The sequence below is a fragment of the Daphnia carinata genome, chromosome 5 (assembly GCF_022539665.2).
Source record: "Daphnia carinata strain CSIRO-1 chromosome 5, CSIRO_AGI_Dcar_HiC_V3, whole genome shotgun sequence".
Taxonomy (NCBI): domain Eukaryota; kingdom Metazoa; phylum Arthropoda; class Branchiopoda; order Diplostraca; family Daphniidae; genus Daphnia; species Daphnia carinata.
Genome location: NC_081335.1, coordinates 3,421,395 through 3,444,573, shown reverse-complemented (window position 1 = coordinate 3,444,573; position 23,179 = coordinate 3,421,395). Strand labels below are relative to the sequence as shown.

The window sequence follows — 23,179 nt, the reverse complement described above, 5'->3', positions numbered from 1 at the left end:
TCTGAATATCTCGTGGTTCAGTTGGTCATCTTCTGTGGTAGCAAGTCTGGTGGCCTACTTCTGAGTTCTCAGGTATGGTTAAAATGTTTCTTCAGGTTTTTGTAAGAGAAAGCAGCATCTAGTTGTTAAGCGCCTGTTCCGGGAACAGCACCGTCAATAGTGCCATCCTGGTTCAATGCAAAATTGTTCTCATCAAGAATTTTCATTTTGTGACTCGGAAACAGATTTTAAAGTCAGTTATTGCAATACCATCTGGAACTTTGTCTCTCAGGCGTTCTCAAATAGGTAGAATCCTTTTGTCATATTGATGGTAATGTATTTAATTTTAAGGAAAGTAAGCAGATTAAGTAGGATATCTCCTGGTACAAGCATGCATTTATTTTTTCCTAAAATTTGTAATAGTTCATTGATTTCCAATTCTAACCAAGATAGATTCAAAAATGTTGATCTTGCTCTTTGCTCTTGGGAATTCGCGTTAGTGCGTATCAGTTTAGTTCATCGCTTGAAGCTCCTTATTTGTCATTAGGTACCATAAGCGAATAAGACAACAACCAGAGGGCACCAACCTCGTTCATTCACCTTAAAAAACCCGTTCAAAACATAACTTCTAACATAGCTTCCGAGGAAGATACCTGAAAATATACACCCGCCCTTGACAAAAACTGGGGTGTTTCACTAGAATTTGAATCCCAAAGTATTTGTTTTTGCTGAAAATCTTGATTTGTATTGAGGCAACGAGAAAAAAAAGAGAATGTTGATAAAATCTTAATCGCCTGGGGTAGAGAAAGTTGGAGGTCTAGAGCGCTTTCCATTCACAAACACGTTATGTCACTCGCACGCTACTAACATGTGCTGTGTGAGCTCGATTTCACTCGCAGTTGTTTCTTCCTGCAGGTTGGCCGATTCGGCCGTTAACTTGAACGATACCCCAGATATGGCTGAAAGTAGAGGATCAACTAGCAACAATTCCGCTCGTCTCCCGAATCAAGTAAAGAATTTAAACTCATTGCAAAACATCAAAGGTAACAACCGAAATTGGTATATGACTATTGGTGCAGGTCAGTTTCCTTGTGGGGTCAGGTAGTACTGAAGAGAGCGGAAATCCCGTCCCGGTGTCTGCTTCTACCAAAGAAGAGGAGGAAAGCGGGAGCAACGGTGGTGGGGATTTGTGTGAGGATGTCATCTCGCTCGGCAGTCAAGACACCATATCCGATGATTCGTCAACTAACGGACAGGACAGCAAAAACATTAAGCAGCAGAAATCGTTAATGAGGTATGCAGTTTAACATTAAAAAACATTAATTTATTTGTTTATTTTTGTTTCAAATTCACATCATTTTCCCGCGTGTCCGCGCAGTGTATGTTTCAAACACTAAAAAAAAACTTTAGCCGCGAGTGGGGTGGGTTAGTAAGGGATAAGGATCACTCCCTATTCATAGTTCAGAAGCGTATGACTCGAATTACGGAATGGCCACTTTTTTCATTTACTGCCAGCAGAAGCTGATAAAGCAGTTCTAAGTGTAAAACCAAACTGAAAGAGGACAGGATTCTAGACTTTGCGATAACGAGCGGCCTTTAGATGGTTTCTGACGTCACCCCTATCGGAAGACTCTTGCCATTCTCCAATCGCTGGAGAGAGACACTTGTTTTTTGTTTTATCCAGTGATGCTTCGTCCCCAAACTTTTGTGTGTGATTGTTTTCTCATTCGAAATGTAGAGCTACTATGTCGCAGAGTCATTTGCGTGTGAAGCAGCGCGGGATGGAGCCCAACAAAGACCTCAATGTGGCTACACCAGAAGAATTTGTTAGATTGTTTGGCGGCAATCGCGTAATCAATCGAGTGAGTAGTAATATAGTTCTGTGCATCTTTAAGTGACGGTGGTGATAGATAACGGGTTCATCTTTGTTTTGGTTCCTCTCTTAGGTTTTAATTGCTAACAATGGAATCGCAGCTGTCAAATGTATGCGCTCAATTCGTCGATGGGCCTACGAAATGTTTCGCAACGAACGTGCTATCCGATTTGTGGTCATGGTTACACCTGAAGACTTGAAAGGTAATCTGCCATTTTTTTTTTATTATTATTTCAAAGAGTTGGAGGTAATGATTCTGCGATTTTTGGACAGCCAATGCCGAGTATATTAAAATGGCTGACCATTACGTGCCCGTTCCTGGTGGTACAAACAACAATAACTATGCAAATGTCGAACTTATTTTGGACATTGCCAAGCGTATGCAGGTAAAAACAAAATGTTATTCTAATATTCTAAAATGTTGGTTAATTTAGGGTTCTTTTCTCTGTTTTGGTTGTTTTGACTAGGTACAAGCAGTATGGGCTGGATGGGGTCACGCATCAGAAAATCCCAAGTTGCCAGAATTATTGATTAAGAATAGCATCGTTTTCATCGGTCCACCAGAGAAGGCCATGTGGGCACTGGGTGACAAAATTGCTTCAAGTATTGTTGCTCAGACCGCCGACATCCCGACACTTTCGTGGTCTGGATCTGGTAAGATCTACAGATACCCTTCATTGTTTCTGGCAATGAATACTCAAACTTATCGCTTCTTACTAATTTGCGTTCTAGGTCTGAAGGCTGAATTTCGTGATAAGCGGATAAAAATTTCTACAGAGTTGTACCGGAAGGGATGTGTCGAATCAGCTGAGGAAGGTCTAGAGGCTGCCCAGAGGATCGGATTTCCTGTCATGATCAAAGCCAGTGAGGGTGGCGGTGGTAAAGGCATCCGGAAATCTGAATCTGCGGATGATTTTGCTAACCTCTTCCGCCAGGTTACTTGTTTTACAGTTTTAATTGAGGTCATTGCACTTATTGATGATTTTTGCTCGGTTCCGATGAGCAGGTGCAAGCAGAAGTGCCCGGATCACCTATTTTCATCATGAAGACGGCTGGTTGTGCTCATCACTTGGAAGTTCAGATCTTGGCCGATCAGTACGGAAACGCTATTTCACTTTTCGGTCGCGATTGTTCCATTCAAAGACGTCATCAAAAGATTATTGAAGAGGCACCTTGTGCTATTGCTCCGCCCCACATTTTTGAACAAATAGAAAAGGTTCCTTTCCTCTTCTGATGTGTAAAATGATTAAATTTTAAAGCGTTTCCTTGAATGAGTTAGGCTGCTGTCCGCCTGGCCAAAATGGTCGGCTACGTCAGCGCGGGAACCGTCGAATATCTTTACGAAGCGGACGGAAGCTTCTACTTTTTGGAACTGAATCCTCGATTGCAGGTGCCCTACTTGTAGCATTTTTTGTAGTATTTTAATCAATTATTCAGCAATCAATTCCAAATTTCGTGTTGCAAATGACAGGTGGAACATCCGTGCACTGAGATGGTGTCAGATGTAAATCTACCAGCGGCCCAGCTGCAAATTGCCATGGGCATTCCGTTGTATCGAATTAAATCGATTCGGACTTTATACCGCCTTAATCCTTGGGATAACATACCAATTGATTTTGAAAATCCTCCTAATCCCCCAACTCCATGGGGCCACGTTATCGCTGCCCGTATCACGAGCGAGAATCCCGAGGAAGGATTCAAAGTAATGTTTATTGTTTTTTTAGTGTTTGTTGTTTTGTGTTTGTTTTTTATACTTGTCGCTTTATTTCATGTCTTTTATTTTCCTGTCAAAAAACAAAAAAAAGCCTAGCTCGGGTACAGTGCAAGAGCTGAACTTTCGCTCCTCCAAGAACGTCTGGGGTTACTTTAGCGTGGCAGCTTCTGGTGGATTGCACGAATTTGCCGACTCCCAGTTCGGGCATTGTTTTTCGTGGGGAGAGGATCGTGAAGAGGCTCGTGAAAACATGGTCATTGCTCTTAAAGGTAATTTTGTTTACATTCCTTTTTATCCTCAGTCCATTTCATCGTTTGTTTATCATTCTTTCATGCGACACAGAGCTCTCTATTCGGGGTGACTTCCGCACGACGGTCGAGTACTTGATTACGCTTTTGGAGACGGAAGACTTTCAGCGGAACAATATCAGCACGACATGGTTAGACGCCATGATCGCTCAGCGCTTCAAGTCGGAGAAACCCGATCCGCTTTTGGCCGTTATTTGTGGTTCGCTGCATGTGGCTGATCAGACCATCCTCAATTCGTTCCAGCACTTTCAGACTTCGTTAGAAAGAGGCCAAGTTCTTCCAGCTTATACGCTCACCAACTGCGTCGAAGTGGAACTGATTTACGAAGGTGTCAAGTACAAAATGCAGACCACCAAATCAGGACCCAACAGCTATTTCCTCGCGCTGAACGGATCTTATAAGGAATTGGAGATGCATCGACTTGCCGACGGCTCCCTTTTGCTCTCTGTCGATGGTGCCAGTTACAACACGTATATGAAGGAAGAGGTAGATCGCTACCGTGTTGTTATCGGCAACCAAACGTGCATTTTCGAAAAAGAGAACGATCCCACAATTCTTCGCACACCTTCTGCTGGAAAACTGCTCGGATTTTTGGTCGAAGAAGGGGGTCACGTTCAGGTAAATTGAAACGAACTAAATTGAAAACCGTAGGAAAACGAATAAAATTTTTTTTTATTGTACTTGCAGGCTGGCCAAGCATATGCTGAAATTGAAGTGATGAAGATGGTCATGACAGTTACAGTGACCGAATCAGGCTGCCTGTACTACAACAAACGCCCGGGTGCCATTTTAGACCCGGGAGCTATTATTGCCCATTTGGATTTGGACGATGCTTCGCGAATTCAGCGTGTTCAAATGTTTACTGGCCGGTTCCGAGAAAGTGAACCCGGTTCCACTCTACCCGTTTGGGGAGACAAACTCAATCAAATCTACCAAAGTTGCCGTTCGGTGATGGACAATATCTTTGCTGGTTACTGCCTACCCGATCCTTTCTTCCAGCCAAAGATCAAGGAAACGATCGAGAAGATGATGACGGTTCTCAAAGATCCAAGTTTACCACTCCTTGAGCTGCAGGACGTTATCTCGTCCATCTCGGGTCGTATTCCCTCTTCAGTCGAGAAGAAAATTCGCAAATTAATGGCCCTTTATGCCAGCAACATTACTTCCGTCCTCGCCCAGTTTCCCAGTCAGCAAGTGGCTAGCGTCATCGACACGCACGCTGCTACACTGCAGAAACGGGCTGATCGTGATGTCTTCTTTTTAACTACCCAAGGGATTGTGCAACTTGTTCAACGCTACCGCAACGGCATTCGAGGTTGAAAGTTGATTATCTGTATTGTAATTTTGAATTAATCGTTTCGTTAATTCCGTTTTATTAGGTCGGATGAAGGCCGTAGTTCACGAGTTGTTGAAACAGTACTTGGTGGTGGAAGGCCAGTTCCAACACGGCCACTACGACAAGTGCGTGTCGATGTTGCGTGAAAAGAACAAGGATAACATGGCCGCAGTTGTTGCCACCATCTTTTCTCACTCGCAAACAACCAAGAAGAACTTGCTCGTCACTCAACTCATCGATCATTTGTGGAGCCACGAGCCGGGTCTCACCGACGAACTGGCCACCATTCTTAAAGAGCTAACTATGCTTAATCGATCGGAAAATGCCAAAGTTGCACTTAGAGCGAGACAGGTACGTTTTTTATGAAAAAATACATTGTAATGATGTAATCAACAAGAATTTTGCCTAACAGACAGGTGTTGATCGCCGCCCACCAGCCGGCTTACGAGCTTCGCCATAATCAAATGGAATCGATTTTCTTGTCGGCCATCGATATCTACGGCCACGATTTCCACCCAGAGAATCTCCAAAAGCTTATCATGTCTGAAACGTCCATTTTCGACGTGTTGCACGATTTCTTTTCCCATCCCAACCGAGCTGTCAGAATGGCCGCCTTGGAGGTCTATGTTCGTCGTTCGTATACATCGTATGAACTGACGTGTCTTCAACATAAGGATCTCTCGGAGAATCTCTGCGTCGTTCATTTTGAAGTATGAATCAAATAAGTTGAAAGGACGAACATAATTATGGTAATACATGTGTATATTTTTTTTAGTTTTTACTACCTTCATCTCATCCAAACCGTATCCCACACAACAAGGCGGCTAATACGATGAACATGGCCATGTCTCACATCCCCAGCTTCGACGAAGTATCCAACCTGATTGATCTACCGACGGACTTGGAGAATTGCAATCGAACAGGTTGCATGGCAGCTTTTTCGCGGATCGAAGATTTTGAGAATCATTTTGAGGAAATGATGGAGGAATTCGAAGACTCGCGACCCTCGACTCCCGAGAGCATAGATAATGGCTCTGATTCGGATGCCGAAAATTGTGGAATCAATATGCTTTCACAGTCAGTGACGATCTCCCATTCGTATTCGAATCCGTCTTATATGGGCAATCTCAACAAACAACTAGTACGTATAAAAACAAATGGCAGAACTTACTGGCATTTCAATTGTCTGAAAAAAAACAGGTTAAGGAGGCTATTCACATCATCAATGTGGCCATCCGCTACACGGAAGAAGTGGACGATACTCTTCTTAGCGAAAAGTTTACCGCCATTTGCGTACAAAAGCGACCGCTACTGATCGAACGCGGCATCCGCCGCATTACGTTTGTCGTCCTTTTCCGCCGACAACATCCCAAATTCTTTACCTTCCGCGCAAGGGACAGCTTCAACGAGGACCGTATTTACAGACATCTCGAGCCTGCTCTTGCCTTCCAGCTGGAAATCAACCGATTGCGTACTTATGAGCTGGAAGCGCTGGGAACATCCAATCAAAAGATGCATCTCTATTTGGGCAAAGCCAAAGTGGCTAAAGGTCAGGAAGTTACCGACTACCGGTTCTTCATTAGATCCATCATTCGCCATTCCGATCTGATCACCAAAGAGGCGTCCTTCGAGTACTTGCAAAATGAGGGTATACTTTCAAAAGATTTTGGTTGAATTGGGTCGATTCTTATGGTTTACATCGGCCTTTTAGGTGAACGATTGTTGCTGGAAGCCATGGACGAGTTGGAAGTGGCTTTCTCTCACCCTTACAGCCGCCGTACGGACTGTAACCATATCTTCCTCAACTTTGTTCCGACGGTAATCATGGACCCATCAAAGATTGAGGAAAGTGTTAGAGCCATGGTGATGCGTTATGGTCCTCGCTTGTGGAAACTCCGCGTCCTACAGGTTTGTTTTTAGAATGAATTCGTATGCGTAAATCATTGTTTATCCTTACCGACTTCATTATATCTAGGCTGAGTTAAAGATGATCATCCGGCAGACGCATAATGGCAAAACTGTGCCTATCCGATTGTGCCTCAACAATGAAAGTGGATATTACCTTGACATATGCATGTACAGGGAAACTACTGATCCACGAACAGGAGTTGTCAAATTTGAAGCTTATGGGCCTCGTCACGGTCCTCTCCACGGCCTTCCTATCTCAACCCCTTACATGACCAAAGATTATTTGCAGCTTAAACGATTCCAGGCACAATCCAACGGCACGACATATGTATATGATTATCCGGATATGTTTCGGCAAACATGTAAACGTATGTGGAACGAACATATCGCGCGCTACCCGAAAGAGAACATTCTCCTTCCCGAATTATTAGTTTCCTCTGTCGAGTTGGTACTGGATGTCGAAGGAAATTTAGTCGAACAAAAAAGACTTCCGGGTACGTTACTCTTTTATATGCTCGTCGTTTTTTAAAATAATTTTTTATGTTTGATGAAATTTTAGGTGAGAACAATATCGGTATGGTAGCGTGGAGAGTCAAACTCAACACACCAGAGTACCCAACTGGTCGTGAAATCATTGTCATTTGCAATGATATTACTTTCATGATCGGTTCGTTTGGTCCACAAGAAGATAAGCTTTTTTTGGCCGCGTCGCAGTTGGCCCGGGCACTCAAAATACCCCGTATCTATATCGCTGCTAATAGCGGAGCGAGGATTGGCCTGGCAGAAGAGATAAAGCACCTCTTCCGTGTGGCTTGGGTCGACAACAGTGATCCGGAAAAGGGTTTTAAGTACATTTATCTAACTCCTGATGATTTCAAGAAAGTAGCAGCTGTGAATTCAGTTCGTGCTGAATTAATTGACGAGCATGGTGAAGCACGGTACAGAATTACAGACATTATTGGCAAGGAAGACGGTCTAGGCGTTGAGAATCTCCGTCATTCTGGAATGATTGCTGGTGAATCTTCCCAGGCCTACAACGTATGTCTCATTTTAAATTTCACTCGGTATCGTTACTCATATTTAGCATCTATCTAGGATATTGTGACGATTTCCTTGGTTTCTTGCCGAGCCATCGGCATTGGAGCTTATTTGGTCCGACTTGGACAACGTGTTATTCAAATCGAAAACTCGCACATCATTCTGACGGGCTACAGTGCCCTCAACAGATTGCTGGGACGAAAAGTTTACACATCGAACTCGCAGCTAGGAGGCATCCAGATTATGTACAACAATGGTGTGTCTCATCGTACGGATGCCCACGATCTTGAAGGCATTCAGAGCATTTTGCGTTGGTTGTCCTACATGCCAAAAACCAAGGGTTCTCCATTGCCCATCACTCCGATATATGATTCGATCGATCGCGAAATCAAGTATATGCCTACCAAAGCCCCATACGATCCTCGTTGGCTGCTATCCGGCCGGTAAAAAGTTCGGTCAATTACCATTAACTGTGAAACGAGTATTCATTTCTGTATTTTCCCCTGCAGGCAAAATCCGCTTCATCCGGATGAATGGGAATCTGGGTTCTTTGATCGAGGATCATTTGATGAGATTATGGCTGCTTGGGCGCAAACTGTCGTATGTGGCAGGGCAAGATTAGGTGGTATCCCTGTAGGAGTAATTGCCGTCGAGACGCGCACAGTGGAACTCAACCTACCTGCTGATCCCGCCAATCTCGATTCTGAAGCCAAAGTAGTCTCACAAGCTGGACAGGTAAATAAACTGGTTAATGAACTGAACAAAATAGTAATATCGTATTATTTGGCGATAAAAATAGGTTTGGTTCCCGGATTCCGCTTACAAGACAGCGCAAGCGATTCTAGATTTCAGTCGAGAAGATCTGCCATTGATAATCTTTGCCAACTGGCGCGGTTTTTCTGGAGGAATGAAGGACATGTATGAACAGGTAAATAGTAATTTTGAGTTTACAATTCTGGGGAGCAGTGGCTAATGGGTTCGATTTGTCAAAAGGTGGTAAAGTTTGGCGCTTACATCGTTGATGGATTGCGTGAATATAAACAACCCATCATGGTCTATATTCCGCCATTTGCTGAGCTGCGTGGCGGCGCCTGGGTCGTTATCGATCCGACAATTAATGAGTCATACATGGAGATGTATGCGGATCCAGAGTCTCGCGGAGGCGTCCTGGAACCAGAGGGTGTGGTTGAGGTCAAGTTCAAGCTGAAGGACTTGTTAAAGACCATGGCGCGCATTGATCCGGTCATTCAAGGACTGAGAGAGAAGCTGTCGAAACCCGAATTAAACCCAACCGAAAAGCGAAGTCTAGAACAGCAACTAAACCAACGGGAAGAGTTACTAGCTCCAATGTATCGACAGGTAAATCGCAACATGTTTCTTGAAGTTTTTCGTGTTCGTTCGTGAACTAAAAAGACATTCTTCTTGGTCGATGGATACAGGTATCGACGTATTTCGCCGACTTGCACGACACACCAGAACGTATGCATGAGAAAGGCGTTATTCAGGACATCGTCCCGTGGAAAAAATCGCGTACGTTCTTCTACTGGCGTTTGCGACGACGGCTCCTGGAAAAAGAAACCGTGTGTCGAATTATTGAAGTTCAGCGGCAGCTTACTCATCCGCAAGCCGAGGCCATGCTTCGTCGTTGGTTTGTGGAAGACAAAGGAGCAGCCGATGGCTATCTATGGGAAGACAGTCGAGTTGCTGTTGAATGGCTAGAGAGCCAACTCAAGGTACCATCTAAATGTCGTGTAACACAAGGAAACTTAGTGATTTATGTGATGTTTCAGGGTGATTGCCGGAAACCTGTATTGTCGGAGAACATCCGTTGCCTGAAGCGCGAATCTGCCCTCGCTCAGGTGCGCAGTTTAATACAAGACACTCCCGAAATTGGACTGGACTCCATTATGCATATAGTCCAGAATTTGAGCCCAGCTCAGCGAGCTGAAGTGGCTAAAGCCATAGGCCGACTAGAAGGCAGCCCGGCACCAGTCCCTGCAACGGCAGGGCATTTAGTGGCTCCTACTGGAAGCGCCATTACCAGTTGTAGTGCTTCCATAGAAAGCAGCCCTGGTGCTGCACCATGATCGTAAACAACTGCCGGGTAGATCCGGTAGCATTTTGTTTAGCTCAAACATCATAACCAGCCTATAGCTGTTTGTTATTTCTGGTTCTATCAGGTGGAATTCGGCAAAAAAAGCATTCCTATGGTCGTCGTTATCATATGCCCGTCACGTATTTCGTCGCATCCAGCTCAGCTGGCGCATCATAGCCTCAAATATTGTAGTTTATAGTCAAGTTTGAATGTCTAAAATTCATGTTTTTGATCCATGCATAAATTTATACCCCATCCATGCACCTTTCGATTCCCTTTATTTTTATCGGTTTAGTACCTCTTAAAAATCAACAATTGTTCCGAGGTCCAACTCCACGCAATGCACACACAAAAAACATCCCCACAGCTGGATAGCAAACTACTTGTTATGCCAAGATCACCAAGCGCCAGAGCTCTCCGCCAGATACCGATGAAAATCCATAGTGTTGAAAAATGCTGTCTGATTTTAACTGCAGATGTACCGTCAACGCTAAGTAATTAATTATTTAAATCACGCTGAGCGAGAAAATTTTATTGATACCAGCTTAAGTGTCATCGACATCTACCGGCAAATTTCTAGTTAATTCTGTACATACACTCGGCAAATATTTCTGCTGCATCGCGCTAGCGCTGTAGCGTACTGGCGTGATAGCATTGCGACAAATATTCGGTGTATTTCATAAACGATTAGCTTAATGAAAAAATAGCAATTTTCACTGAATCAGCATTCAATTTTGAGTATATCCTGTGATATTCAACCAATTCCGACGAGTGTCAGGTTTTGCAGAAAAAAATTTTTAAGCCCGAAAAAATAAGACCTACTTTTCTCATCGTTAAGTCGGGCTTATTTCGTTGGGCTTAAGATTTTTTCCTGCAAAAACTGACACTCAACGGAATGTGCTGAATCGGATGGTTCCCGCCGATGCTGCTGCTACTGCTGAAAATACAACATCGATTGTACCAAGATGTCGAAGGATTCCTTCTTCCTAGATCATTGGAGTCTATCGTAAATGCTGAAGCTCCCATTATTTGCCTTAAGGGAAGCCTTATGTATGGCAATCCGTTTTACCCCAAAAAAAAAAAAAAAAATTCGCCAAAAAAAAAAAAAATCACACTTTTTTCTTTTTTTCCGACACGTAGCCATCTACCGCTCAGACTCGTTATTACTGGCATGTAGGCAATTTCAGTCCATTGGATGCCATTCGCAGTTAGTTGAGTAGCGTGGATGGAGAATAACGTGTGGCTGGAGAAAAATATGTTAAAATGGATAAGATAATAAAAGATAAGGATGGTAGGTACAAAGATTATTATATTAGTTTTCAATTATTAATTATTGTTTTTTAGCTCTAATTATGAACCTGCAGGCTCAATTATTGTTCGTAATCAGTCCATGCAGCGATGGAACTGAACAATTGTGGGACTGTATTTGGGCCAAAAATGGGTGTGGTACGGAAACCCAGAAATGGCACGAGTTCAACCTAAAACCTGGATTAGATACTTCCCCGTTCTTTGTCTATCGAAAAAGTATTTTTAATGCTATTATTTTGCATTCACAGAATTTTAGCGGGGGGATCAAGTCAAGTCTGGAAGTGTTACAGGATGGAAGATTCAGCCTGTAGTTGAAAAAACACTGAGAGTGCATTACCATTAAGGTGTGAGGTAAAGTAATAGAGCAATGCAAATTGTCTAATGAGAAGTACCATCTTTTGTTAATGAATCCGGTACAACAGCAATCCTTTATAGTTCTGTCACAGCTAGAAGCCTCAAATAATTCTGCTTCCCTTGCTAAAGAACAACTTGTCCTTTACGCTCAGAGTGTTGGTGAAGCTGGGTACTTAAATGGCCCTAAATATGTTTCACTTCACTGGCATTGCAGTGATGAACATCATACATGGACTCTTTAGGTATGAAAGGAATTTTCTTGAAAATTTTTTGAATTTATGATGAAGCTTTTCTCCTCCTTTTTGCCAACCATGTCTAATCTACAAAAAAAATTTATCCAATAGGAAAGGATTTTCAGCATACTGGGAACGCAACTATCAACAATGCAACATTCTAGGGGTGTTATTTTATCATTCAAGAGCCTTATACAATGATTTTCATCTACAATTTGTATGGCCTTTCCCAAGCTTCTATCAGAAGTTGAATCTATGAGTCATGTAAGTCACATGAGCAACAATTGAGATGCTTAATGGTGTTGTTTTTCTTTTCTCAGTGTAGGTTAATAGTAACATTGGATCTGAAAAAATTCTTGGTTGGGGCATGACACTGAATAAATTATTATATTTGGATGGATGACATGATATTTCTATACTTCATTCGGATTCCCGAGACGGTATTTTATATTTAAAAAATTGAAGTGCATATCTGGGCTCCCTTCCTTTCCGTAGCCCCGTTTCCCCTTGACTCGTAATAAGCCCGTAGGGGGTCATGCCCCTACTGTACGGTATATATAAAAATAACATATACCGAGGTTTGGAGGGCTCTGGCCGGAAAGGGGACGTGGGGGTCCGCTTAGTCCGATGATGTGTTCACGGAGGGCTACGTGGCTGCCCACAAATCCGAACTAAAGGTTAATCGCTCCTGTAAAAATGTTCCAAATCTTCAGCTCTTCTTCCGGCTTCTCTTAGCCAATCACCGGGTAATCTCCCCGGTGGGTCAACAAGGCAGTGTCTCCCCCTGCCTGGGTTGACGGCAACTTTTGAAAGGGCGTTTGTGCCTTTTTAAAGTTGCAAAAATAATTCTAATGTGCAGAGAATTGTCAATAAAATTTTTTTTATAAAATATTTTTTGCAAAATTCGTTTCTTTCATTGTCTGTGTTAGCTGTGTACAAACATTATATTTATGAACTTTTTTTTTTTGCTTTGCTTTAATTGTTTTTGTCACCTTTAATGTTAAGCATTGTTTCCATTGGTTTATCGATTATCTGTAAGTATTCAATTATTTTTTAATACACTCTATGAATTCTTCAACTTAGATTAAAGGAACAACGTGTAATATCTGGATATTTTTTGAAGTAATTTTGTATTTTGTTTTACTCGTATGGGAACCGATCCCCAGACATCCAGCGTGCAACGCCGATGCTCTAACATTGAGCCACGAGATATATCTAAATATTTTATTATCGCATATCATATGTTATCGTCTAGGATGTTCATGCAGTCTTTCAGAACTATATGTTTATTTTTCTTTTGCTTTCATAAGTTTCATATCTCTGTGGTATAGCCTTTAGCTGCGATATCTGTTACCCTGGGTTCAAACCTCAGTAGATGTGTAAAAATGAATAAGAATAAATGTAGAAGAGTATATTGCTTTTCAGTTTTATTCTAAGTGTAAATGCAAGTCCACAAGTGACTAGAAAAAAGCCAACTTTACATCATAAGATTCATGGCTCATTGGTAGAACATCGGCGCTGTATGCCGAACATCCAGGGTTCGATCCCTGGATAATAATAGAATGCTTACAGATAAACGATAAACTAATGGAAACAATGCTTACCATCAAAGGTGATAAAAACAAATAAAGCAAAGCAAAAAAAAAAAAACAAGTGGATAATGTGTGAATACAGCTAACACAGACAATGAAAGAAACGAATTTTGCAAAAAATATTTTATAAAAAAAATTTTATTGACAATTCTCTGCACATTAGAATTATTTTTGCAACTTTAAAAAGGCACAAGGGCCCTTTCAAAAGTTGCCGTCAACCCAGGCAGGGGGAGACACTGCCTTGTTGACCCACCGGGGAGATTACCCGGTGATTGGCTAAGAGAAGCCGGAAGAAGAGCTGAAGATTTGGAACATTTTTACAGGAGCGATTAACCTTTAGTTCGGATTTGTGGGCAGCCACGTTGCCCTCCGTGAACACATCATCGGACTAAGCGGACCCCCACGTCCCCTTTCCGGCCAGAGCCCTCCAAACCTCGGTATATGTTATTTTTATATATACCGTACAGTAGGGGCATGACCCCCTACGGGCTTATTACGAGTCAAGGGGAAACGGGGCTACGGAAAGGAAGGGAGCCCAGATATGCACTTCAATTTATGAAAAATTTAATACCGTTTTTAATTGAGAATCTGAATGAAGTATGGAAATTTCATGTAGTGCATCCAAATATAATAATTTATTCAGGACCTTGCCCCAAACAAGAAACCTTTTCAGATCAAAATTTATTGTTCATCTATAATAAGACAGTAAAACACCATTAGGCATAAAAACTCTTAATTCATATATATAGTTCATACCTTACATGATTCGTGAGTTGATTGCGAGCATATTCTTCTGTCAGAAGCTTCAGAAGAGACATTTACGATTTTCGTTTACGCTCACCATGGATGCTGGTAGACTAGACATTTAAAGTTAAGACACTTTGCCCAATTCCAACAGTTTTGATTCTTACTTGTAAGTTGTTATTGCACGAGAATGCAGCGACGAAATCCGCGGTCTTTTTGCTGTTGACAAAAAGGATAGTCTTGGCACCACCGAGATCTTGTAAAACTTCGATCAGCTTAGCTCTCTTATCTCTTTTCAAGCACTGAAAAAACAGCTGTTCAACACCCGGATTGGTGCCATCGACAATGCCTGTTGTGACGAATATGTAGTCTTCCATGTACGTCGCAGCCAGCTCTTGCACTTCATCTGGGAATGTAGCCGAAAACATACAAACACGACGGATTCCCTACAGAGAAACAAATAGTATTACATCAATCAAATCTCATACTCAAAAGCCATCGAGGACATACTTTCGGATGCATCGTTGGATGATTGACAATTTTTCCAACATTGGGACCAAAACCCATATCAAGCATTCGATCAGCTTCGTCCAAAATTTAAAACCTGACTCCCGAGAAGTGAAATACTTCACGGTCGAGAAAATCATTGAATCGCCCCGCGGTGGCGACAAAAATATTGCACCCAGCTTGAAGATTTGACCGCTGATGGCTCGTGAGAGTTCCTCCATATATAATCACAGACTTTAAAGCCGAACTGTAGGAGAATTTACACGCCTCGCGGTGAATTTGAATGGCCAATTCACGAGTGGGTGCGACAATTACAACTTCTGGCTTTTGCCCCATGGCATGAGACGCACTAACAACACCTTGTTCTAACAATATGTTCATAACCGGTACCAAGTACGCCGCCTGCATGAAAAAATATAAAATTTTAGATGACTTAATCAACGAATATCACGAAGGGTTTGTTGAGTATCTTAGATGCAATTGGACCTTTTAGTCGTCGCAATCGCCGGCGTGCCCACTCAAAATTACTTTTACTTCAACTTACCCAGTTCATACCGACCCATTCGAATCAAGTCAGTACGAGTGCATCAAGGTTTCAAAATTACACAGTGTTAATTAGTTGGATTACCGTTTTCCGGAGCCCGTGACTGCACAAGCAATTAAACCTCTTTTGGCAAGAATTACTACAACCGAAGCTTTCTGAACAGGTGTTGGTTTTATGTAGCCAGAATTCTTAATGTTTTGAAGTAGTAGTTGATGCAGGCCGGCTTATTCGAATGATGTTATGTATTGAAGTACATCTTTTCCTGTAGCCTAAAGCAAACACAATAGATATTTTTTTTAAAATACAGTTTCGAGAAATGGCTTACATGGAGGACGACTTTATCAAAATTGTTAAAGTGTTCCCATAGACAATGCCCTTAAACAGTTCCTTTTCATCGTATGACAGCTTCTGGAATCTATTGCTCATGTGGCTTTCCATCTTCCGTCAATTCACTGAAGAGATTCGGGCAGCCTTTCGAGGTGTGGTCAGCTTCATTACACTAGGAGTAAAACAATGAACACTGGAACATAAAATAGTTTTGTGAAGATATAATTAATGTTTACATCATAACAGTTGCTGCCACCAATGCTTCCTCCTTGAGGAAAATCCCTTGCTATATTGCCCTCTTCTTCGTTAAAAATGAGCACTAAAAATGATGTTTTTTTTGTTTTTTGTTTATCTCATGGCAGGTACGACTTCCCCCACCGCCGCGACCCTTTTGTGGACAATCCTTCGAGAAATGTCCCCCTTCCCCATACTATAAAAAGCACCAAGAAGTTAAGTTCGAACACATGTTTCGATATTTTCATCTTACTTTGTGACGTCAACGGACCACTACCGCCGCCCCCACCAGCTTGTGGACACTCTGGCAAAATGTCTTTCACACTGTTAAACAAAACCATAGTTTAAATTAATCACACTAGGAATACAATAAAACACTTACCTTGTGACCCTGGACAGAAAAAATATAGAACAGAATGAAACAAATAAGATTATATAGAGAGGTCAAGAAGTAAAATCTAGCGAGGACGGTCTATCTAGCGAGTAAAGGTAGACAGCAGACTTCACGCGTTAAGCCAATCTAAAAATATGCCTGAAAAAAAACTGTCCGATGAGCCACGGTTTAAGGCGCCTCTTGTGGACGCAAAAGTCATTACGAGAAATTTTATCCGCCACAAACTAAATGTTTTTAAACATTTAAAATACTTATCCAAATGAAAATTTAACTTAAGAAAATTTATATGTTTGAGTAATATAAAGACGTTATTGTGTATTATTTTCACATCGCAACAACCAATAATGACTTTATATTAGTCAAACATATTATTTATACCTAAAACAAGCAATTATTCTCATTGCTATTAGAATTACATGCATTATAATTGCTGCAGCACAAAATGGAAAGTTAATAGTTAATAGTAATAATAATGAAGTTAAGTAAGTAGAATATAACAAAATAATTATTGTATAGTTATATTTTAATGAAATAAAGTTATTAATTTAAAAAATTATATATTTATATGACTAGAATTCGTAAAGTTGTATTTAGAAAATTAAGTAGGAATCTGGCCGATAGATGGCCATAGCAGTGAAACACAAAAAAAGGCCAATATTTTTTTTATTTTTTGGGTAAAACGGATTGCCATAGCTATCGCCATCTATCGGTCACATTTCTAGGTAATTCTCTACATACACTGACCGAAAAATTTTAACCCAGACTAAATAAGACCGACTAAATAAGCCCGACTTTTCTCGGTCGGGCTTAAAAATTTTTTCTCAAAAAACTGAAACTCATTGGAATTGGTTGAATATCACAGCATATACTCAAAATTGAATTCTGATTACGGGAAAATTGCTATTTTTTTCATTAAGTTCATCGTTTTTGAAATACATCGAATATTTGACGCAATGCTAGCGCGCCAGTACGCTACAGCGCTAGCGCAATGCAGCAGAAATATTCGGTGAGTACACGTAGGGAATTAATTTATTCTTTAGGTAGCAAAATCAATTAAGATGAAGTGTGAAAGCTACATTAACAATAAAGTTGCTAAGTGCAAGATAGAAAGGTGTTAAGTGTGAACATCAAGACAATAAATACGATAAGTTTTGCAAACAAGTTTGAAAAGCGGAAAATTTTATTAACGATTGGCAACACAATTCCAATGTATTTCTTTGTAACCTATCAAAGTTTTCAAAAAAGCCACAGTATAAGGCGCAGTTTAACAAGTCCTGATCCAATCATACAATATGCGCCGTGCAAAATCTTTGTCAATCTGTCAAATTTAAAGGTTGAAAAAATTATGTGGAAAAAGGTAAAATAGATCTAATCTCCATCATCAATGTTTTTAATGTAAATTGTCAGTATTAAGTAAATTGCTTACTTGACTAAAGTTTTGTTATTTTCATTCAGCAACAGGTAAATGCAGGATTATCATGAAGTGGAAATATTTGAATCTATATGGAATAGAAAAACCGACCAAGAGTTCTTCCTTTGGATTGCGCAAACAAAATGAAATAGTCTACAGTTATAAACCACTAGTATTACCAAGCTGAATTATAATGCATTTCATTTTGATTATTCGGTTTAATTTAACGACTTCAAACTGGACGACTGGTTAAGGTAATAATAATAAAAAAAGGTAAACTAAGTTAGGTAGATCTAGAACCACGGACATGTTGGACCGTTATAAATGTGGGGAGCGGTGATGGTTATCTCGTTTCAATAGCTGTGGAATATGGGCGTGAAAATAGACTTTCCGTTTCAACTATAAACTTAATCGTCAAGTGTACTAGGAATACTCGTTTCACTCCACACCTAGCTAGAAACGAATTTTAACGGAATCGTTGACAGCTCGTAAGTTCTTTGTAAGCTATCAAAGTTTTCGTTAAAAAAAAACAAACAGCATAAAGCGCAATGAAACAAGTCCTCGTCCAACCATACAACTTACGCAGTGCAACATTTTTGTGGATTTTTCTAGTGACCTATGTACTTTTCGCAATTTTTTGGTTTTCCGATCAATATCGTCTTGATCAACTCCGTCTCTATGTCTTCTCTAGCAATCAATCTAAATTCGGTGTGGCCATTACCGAGAAAACTTTAAACGCGCGTGAAAATAAAAACATTTTGATATGGAATGGTGCACATATCGAGGATACGGCCCCATTTGGATTCGGGCACCAACCTTTCGTCCAAAACGGATGTGAGGTTTCCGACTGTGTTGTCTTCGCTAACCGCTCATCTTTGCCGTTCGAAAATATGGTGCCATCCTCATTCCCTTGCACGAGCTTTCAAAAACTTACATGCCCAATTTTCCTAGACAAAAACACCAGCGTTTTGTCTTTCTTACTCAAGAATCACCCAACTCAATGGATACAGTCGACGTCACTACTATGGGAAACTTGTTCAACTGGACTATAAGTTATAAACTAAACTCGGATATTCAATTCCTTTACGGACGTATTGATCCAGGCCCGACAGCTCCAAAAACCTTGGAGGAAGCAAAAAAAAAAAAAAAACGATTGAAATAACACACTTTCCTTCAGCAAAGAATTTTGCCACCAACAAAACCAAGCAGGTCGCATGGATGGTATCACATTGTCCTACACCAAGTTTACGAGAAACTTACGTAAATCAGCTGAGAAAATTCATTCCGGTGGATATTTATGGCTCGTGTGGAGATCTAACGTGTCCTCATAGTAGCTCTCAGACTTCCTGTCCGATCCCGAGTGCTACCGTATGCTGGAAAAGAAGTACAAATTTTATTTGTCTTTTGAAAACTCCATATGTACAAACTAACGTAACAGAAAAGTGTTTTGAGATTAAGAAACACGATTTGATACCTGTGGTATACGGGGGTGCAAACTATAGTCAGCTAGCACCTCTTCATTCGTACATCAACGCGCTTGATTACACACCGAAAGAATTGGCCGAATACCTGAAAATGCTGGATGTAAACGATACGCTATATAACGAGTACTTTTGGTGGAAAGATCACTATCGTGTGGAGGCCGGCCTTGAAAACAGGGCTCGACACGGCTTCTGCGACCTGTGTAAAAAGCTCCATCAAGATCAGGACGTACTAAAGATTTACTCTGAGCTTGTTTCAGAGTGGCACCCTAGCACGCAGTGTCAGCGTATGGCACCATGGAAAAGCTAGAATTAAAGGGAAAATATTGCTTTTCAGTTAACCTTTTGTCACAAAAATTTGATGGAACGAAAAATAAACTCGTTTAGTTCCTTACTTTTCCTTCCACTAAATCAATAAATGGTAAGGAGATAGAAAATGCAAGATGAGAGTTGATTGAATAGATGACGTACGGTAGGACGTCGTACACATAGCGAATGGACAACTGCAGCGTACAACGGTTTTCCGTGCACAAGCGCAAACAGTTTTCCGGTTCTCAGCCAATAAGAGTTAAAAGAGAATTTTTATATTCACCAGACGTATCGTCCTGAAAACAAGTGTTATTTTATATTTTCATAGTACAATAGGAAAATAGCAATACCGAAACATCAGCTTGAAGACTAGAGCCAAATTTTTTTTTCGCCCACCTTTTTAATGCTGCCAAGATCAACTTCACAGCGGCTGACAGCCAGACGAATAAAGTTGCGATTGAAAGTACCAGTCAATGATTACTTCCAGCTAAAGAAAACTAAACAAAAATTTATGGGATATCAAGTTACCTTTACTCAGTTGGTGCATAATCCTTTTAGATCCTTGTGTAAACGCTAAGCGCGGTACCCGGGTCGATTTTGAACACACTCCTCTGTTGGGATTTAAATTTCTGAAATGCGTCAAGTGAGACATAAAGGAAGTTAATGATTGGACTGTTACGTAGTTCTAAAATGACCCGTGGAGCATTAGTTGAAAACCCGCTTGTCAAAGCACTTTCCAAAGCATACTGTCTCTTACACTCGGCAATGGTGTGGCGTAATTGAGCCCAGCTACGAGTTGTAAACCTTTTCATCAGTCCCCAGTCTGGCCTCTCCTAAATATTTGAAAATACGTAACACATTAAAAATATAAAAAATATCATTGTAGTACGTAAAACTAATTGCTAACAGCTGCATAAGCTAAACGTCTCGACCCTTTGACACTAACATCAATTTTAAAAAAAAGAAATTAATTTTTGTTCTATTGTTAGAAAGAAAGTTAAGCCAAAGGCTCGTTTAGTACTCGTTTACCTGAAACAGTGAAAGAGGCAGCAATTCAAAATCACCAAAAGTATATCCTTAATATCGTCTTGAGCGGGATGACCGTATACTAAAGAATATATATTTTTATTACGAAAATGAACTAAAAAAACGAAAAACGAAGGATACGCACACCGCTAGTAAAAAGCGCTCATTTCGCGTGCCTTCTGATTGCTTTCGTTGTCAAATATACTTCAATCAATCTCGTTTCGCTAGTTCTACTCCACTCATTGTTTTGTACATTTGCCGCACCAATTCCGTCTTCGGAAGGCAAAGGGCAACCCTTAAGTCTCCAAATGAACCACTCAACTCGGTGTTTAGTTGCGATTCCAACTCCTATTCATTGATGCAAAAAATTTATGTTTAGAACAGAAACAACTATAGTTGACTTCGCAAATACCATGCGATAGCTTGTCTGTGTCTGTCTTTGTAAGCAAGATTGATTGCTGCGCGTTGATCACTGCTTCGATGGCAAAGAATGGTCGTGAATGCTTCTTCGTCAGCGCCTAAACCAGCAATTGGTTTTGAAGGGCATCGTCGTCGGTTTTGGCACTAACATTGTAACAGGAAATACGGTGTATTCTGGTTCCATTTCGTAGGTGTGGCTCTGGGAGTCCTATAAGTGATGTAGTTACTTGAGTGTGACTGAGTCAGCACAATGAGCAGCTGTAGAACCACAGGATAAAATTAAAGACGAATAGTTAGGTCAGGCAAATTGCAAACATGATATAGAGATGTGATACTAGACATGTTTGCCGAACGCCTGTTAGTTCTAACTATTAAAAAAAAACTAAAAAAAAAACTATTATTTTATACTAACTACAGGGGGCCTCGGGCAATCGTGTACGAGCCCGCAAATGCTCATAAAGCTTTGAAAGAGAACACGAATAATCTTTACTACAGTAGAGGAAATTGGGACTTAACGTTTTAGACGAATGGTCCGAATCGACAGTCGTAAAAGGACAAAAAAGTTCGATCGAAAAGCAAAGAATGCTGCTTAATAGGGTGGGCTGTTGGTACTTTCTCATGGCAATGCGAGGCAAATGCAATGCGCCATAATGTCTCTACCTGTTGCCTACTTGTTCATTTTCAACACATTTAGATTCCCCAAACAGCCAAAGATGTAACTAGTACCAAACTAGAATTGTGATGAAAATGAGCTTAAACTATACTCACGAGAAGCCGCTCCTCTGGGAAGAATATAAAGTTGCAGGCGACCAACTGGTGAAGTGTTAACTAGCAGCGATAGTAAAATTTCCACCTGTGTTTCACTTCATGCTCAACTGCGTTAAGGCCCACGAAACGGGAAAAAAAGGAAGGGTGATGACCGGAAAGACACGATCGGAAAAGGACCATAATTTGCGCCAAAGGCGTTTTGCAGCATATTTTTCTTCTTCGGGTTGAAGAACCATATCCTAAAGGTACAAAGAGGAGTATCTTGTATGTTGTCTTGCACACAATGTAACAAGAATCGAAAGTGTGCTATATCTGGACAGTTAGCCTGTTTTAAAAAAAAATGGCATGGAATGTTTTCCTAGATGGGAAGCAAGTTCAGTATTATTTTTGTTTCAAGACAAAGTGATGCATTAACCGTACTATGAACTAACCAACAGAATTAATTAACTTTAATGGTTTTTTTAAATTTTATGGTATGTTTTATAAAGCAAATAATCGTCACATTTGTTTGCGGCTTTGGTAGAAAGAGTGCAACCAAGTGTCCACTCTAAATTCAGCATTCAAATGAAAAGCAAATCTCACAAAACATTGTGTGTACACACAGGTAGGTGTTGTTTGATTCAAGAATATTCTCCCCAAAGAAGATTTTCTATGTGAGGCAAACTAAGTAGCTGTCTACTGATAGGCAATCTCCACTCATTAAGTTGCAAATTCCTAATAATCTTCTAGATAGTTAAATTAAAATGTTTCATACCAATGAAGTCATGTTGCTGATAGATTGGAAATCCTGTAATTTTCCGAAAGCCTTTGATTCATAGTGAATGAGTCGATTATCTCTGTGAAGGTGCAAACAAACATTATATTGCCAATGCAATTTGTATGCAATTGTACCTATAGCTTATTTGTACCTATTACATTTTCTTTTTTTGCAGCAATGGCAAGAAACAGTGCAAGATTTGCAGAAACATTGATCGAATATCCTCATACAAAAATCATAGATTCTCCTATTAAAAATAAAATGGCGATCAGAGAATATTTCCTAAAGTAATTCCTTAATTTACATACATGTCTTAATTCTCTATTAAACGATAATAACAAAGTGATCTGGCCAAACCTGTTAATCTGTTGGCTACCAATTTATCTTTCACCAGTGCTGAGTGCCAAATAGGGCTTCGAATTGACCCCATCACCTCAATCGGGATCATCTACTAGGGGGCATCACTTTTGTTCAACTTTTTTAGATGGCGTCAACTGCCCGGTAGATGGCAACCGTTTT

The 23,179-nt window shown here is 40.7% G+C and overlaps 1 protein-coding gene, 1 long non-coding RNA gene and 2 pseudogenes across 2 annotated transcripts; 2 read left to right on the top strand and 2 right to left on the bottom strand.

The window, feature by feature from the left end:
- The first annotated feature begins 101 nt into the window (after positions 1-101).
- LOC130696563 (acetyl-CoA carboxylase-like) lies at positions 102-10,513 on the top strand. Its single transcript, XM_059495325.1, has 27 exons — positions 102-285; positions 895-988; positions 1,059-1,273; positions 1,718-1,841; positions 1,926-2,055; positions 2,126-2,238; positions 2,320-2,506; positions 2,585-2,787; positions 2,859-3,068; positions 3,132-3,242; positions 3,324-3,554; positions 3,658-3,835; positions 3,909-4,492; positions 4,562-5,189; positions 5,254-5,561; positions 5,627-5,920; positions 5,986-6,351; positions 6,411-6,858; positions 6,922-7,118; positions 7,186-7,612; positions 7,678-8,156; positions 8,214-8,599; positions 8,666-8,891; positions 8,956-9,084; positions 9,150-9,515; positions 9,596-9,889; positions 9,947-10,513. Exons 1-27 carry the CDS (start codon positions 176-178, stop codon positions 10,241-10,243), a joined length of 7,335 nt encoding a protein of 2,444 aa, XP_059351308.1. The 5' UTR covers positions 102-175; the 3' UTR covers positions 10,244-10,513.
- Positions 10,514-14,498: 3,985 nt separating this feature from the next.
- LOC130696652 (probable ATP-dependent RNA helicase DDX4) lies at positions 14,499-16,260 on the bottom strand (annotated as a pseudogene).
- A 2,187-nt stretch (positions 16,261-18,447) lies between these two features.
- Positions 18,448-19,713, top strand: LOC130697071 (alpha-(1,3)-fucosyltransferase C-like; annotated as a pseudogene).
- A 1,153-nt stretch (positions 19,714-20,866) lies between these two features.
- On the bottom strand, positions 20,867-22,852 carry LOC130696690 (uncharacterized). The gene is made up of 4 exons (XR_009421010.1): positions 22,658-22,852; positions 21,904-22,142; positions 21,128-21,393; positions 20,867-21,063 (listed from the first exon to the last, which is right to left on the bottom strand). It is a non-coding gene; the product is annotated as an uncharacterized LOC130696690 (long non-coding RNA).
- Positions 22,853-23,179: the final 327 nt, after the last annotated feature.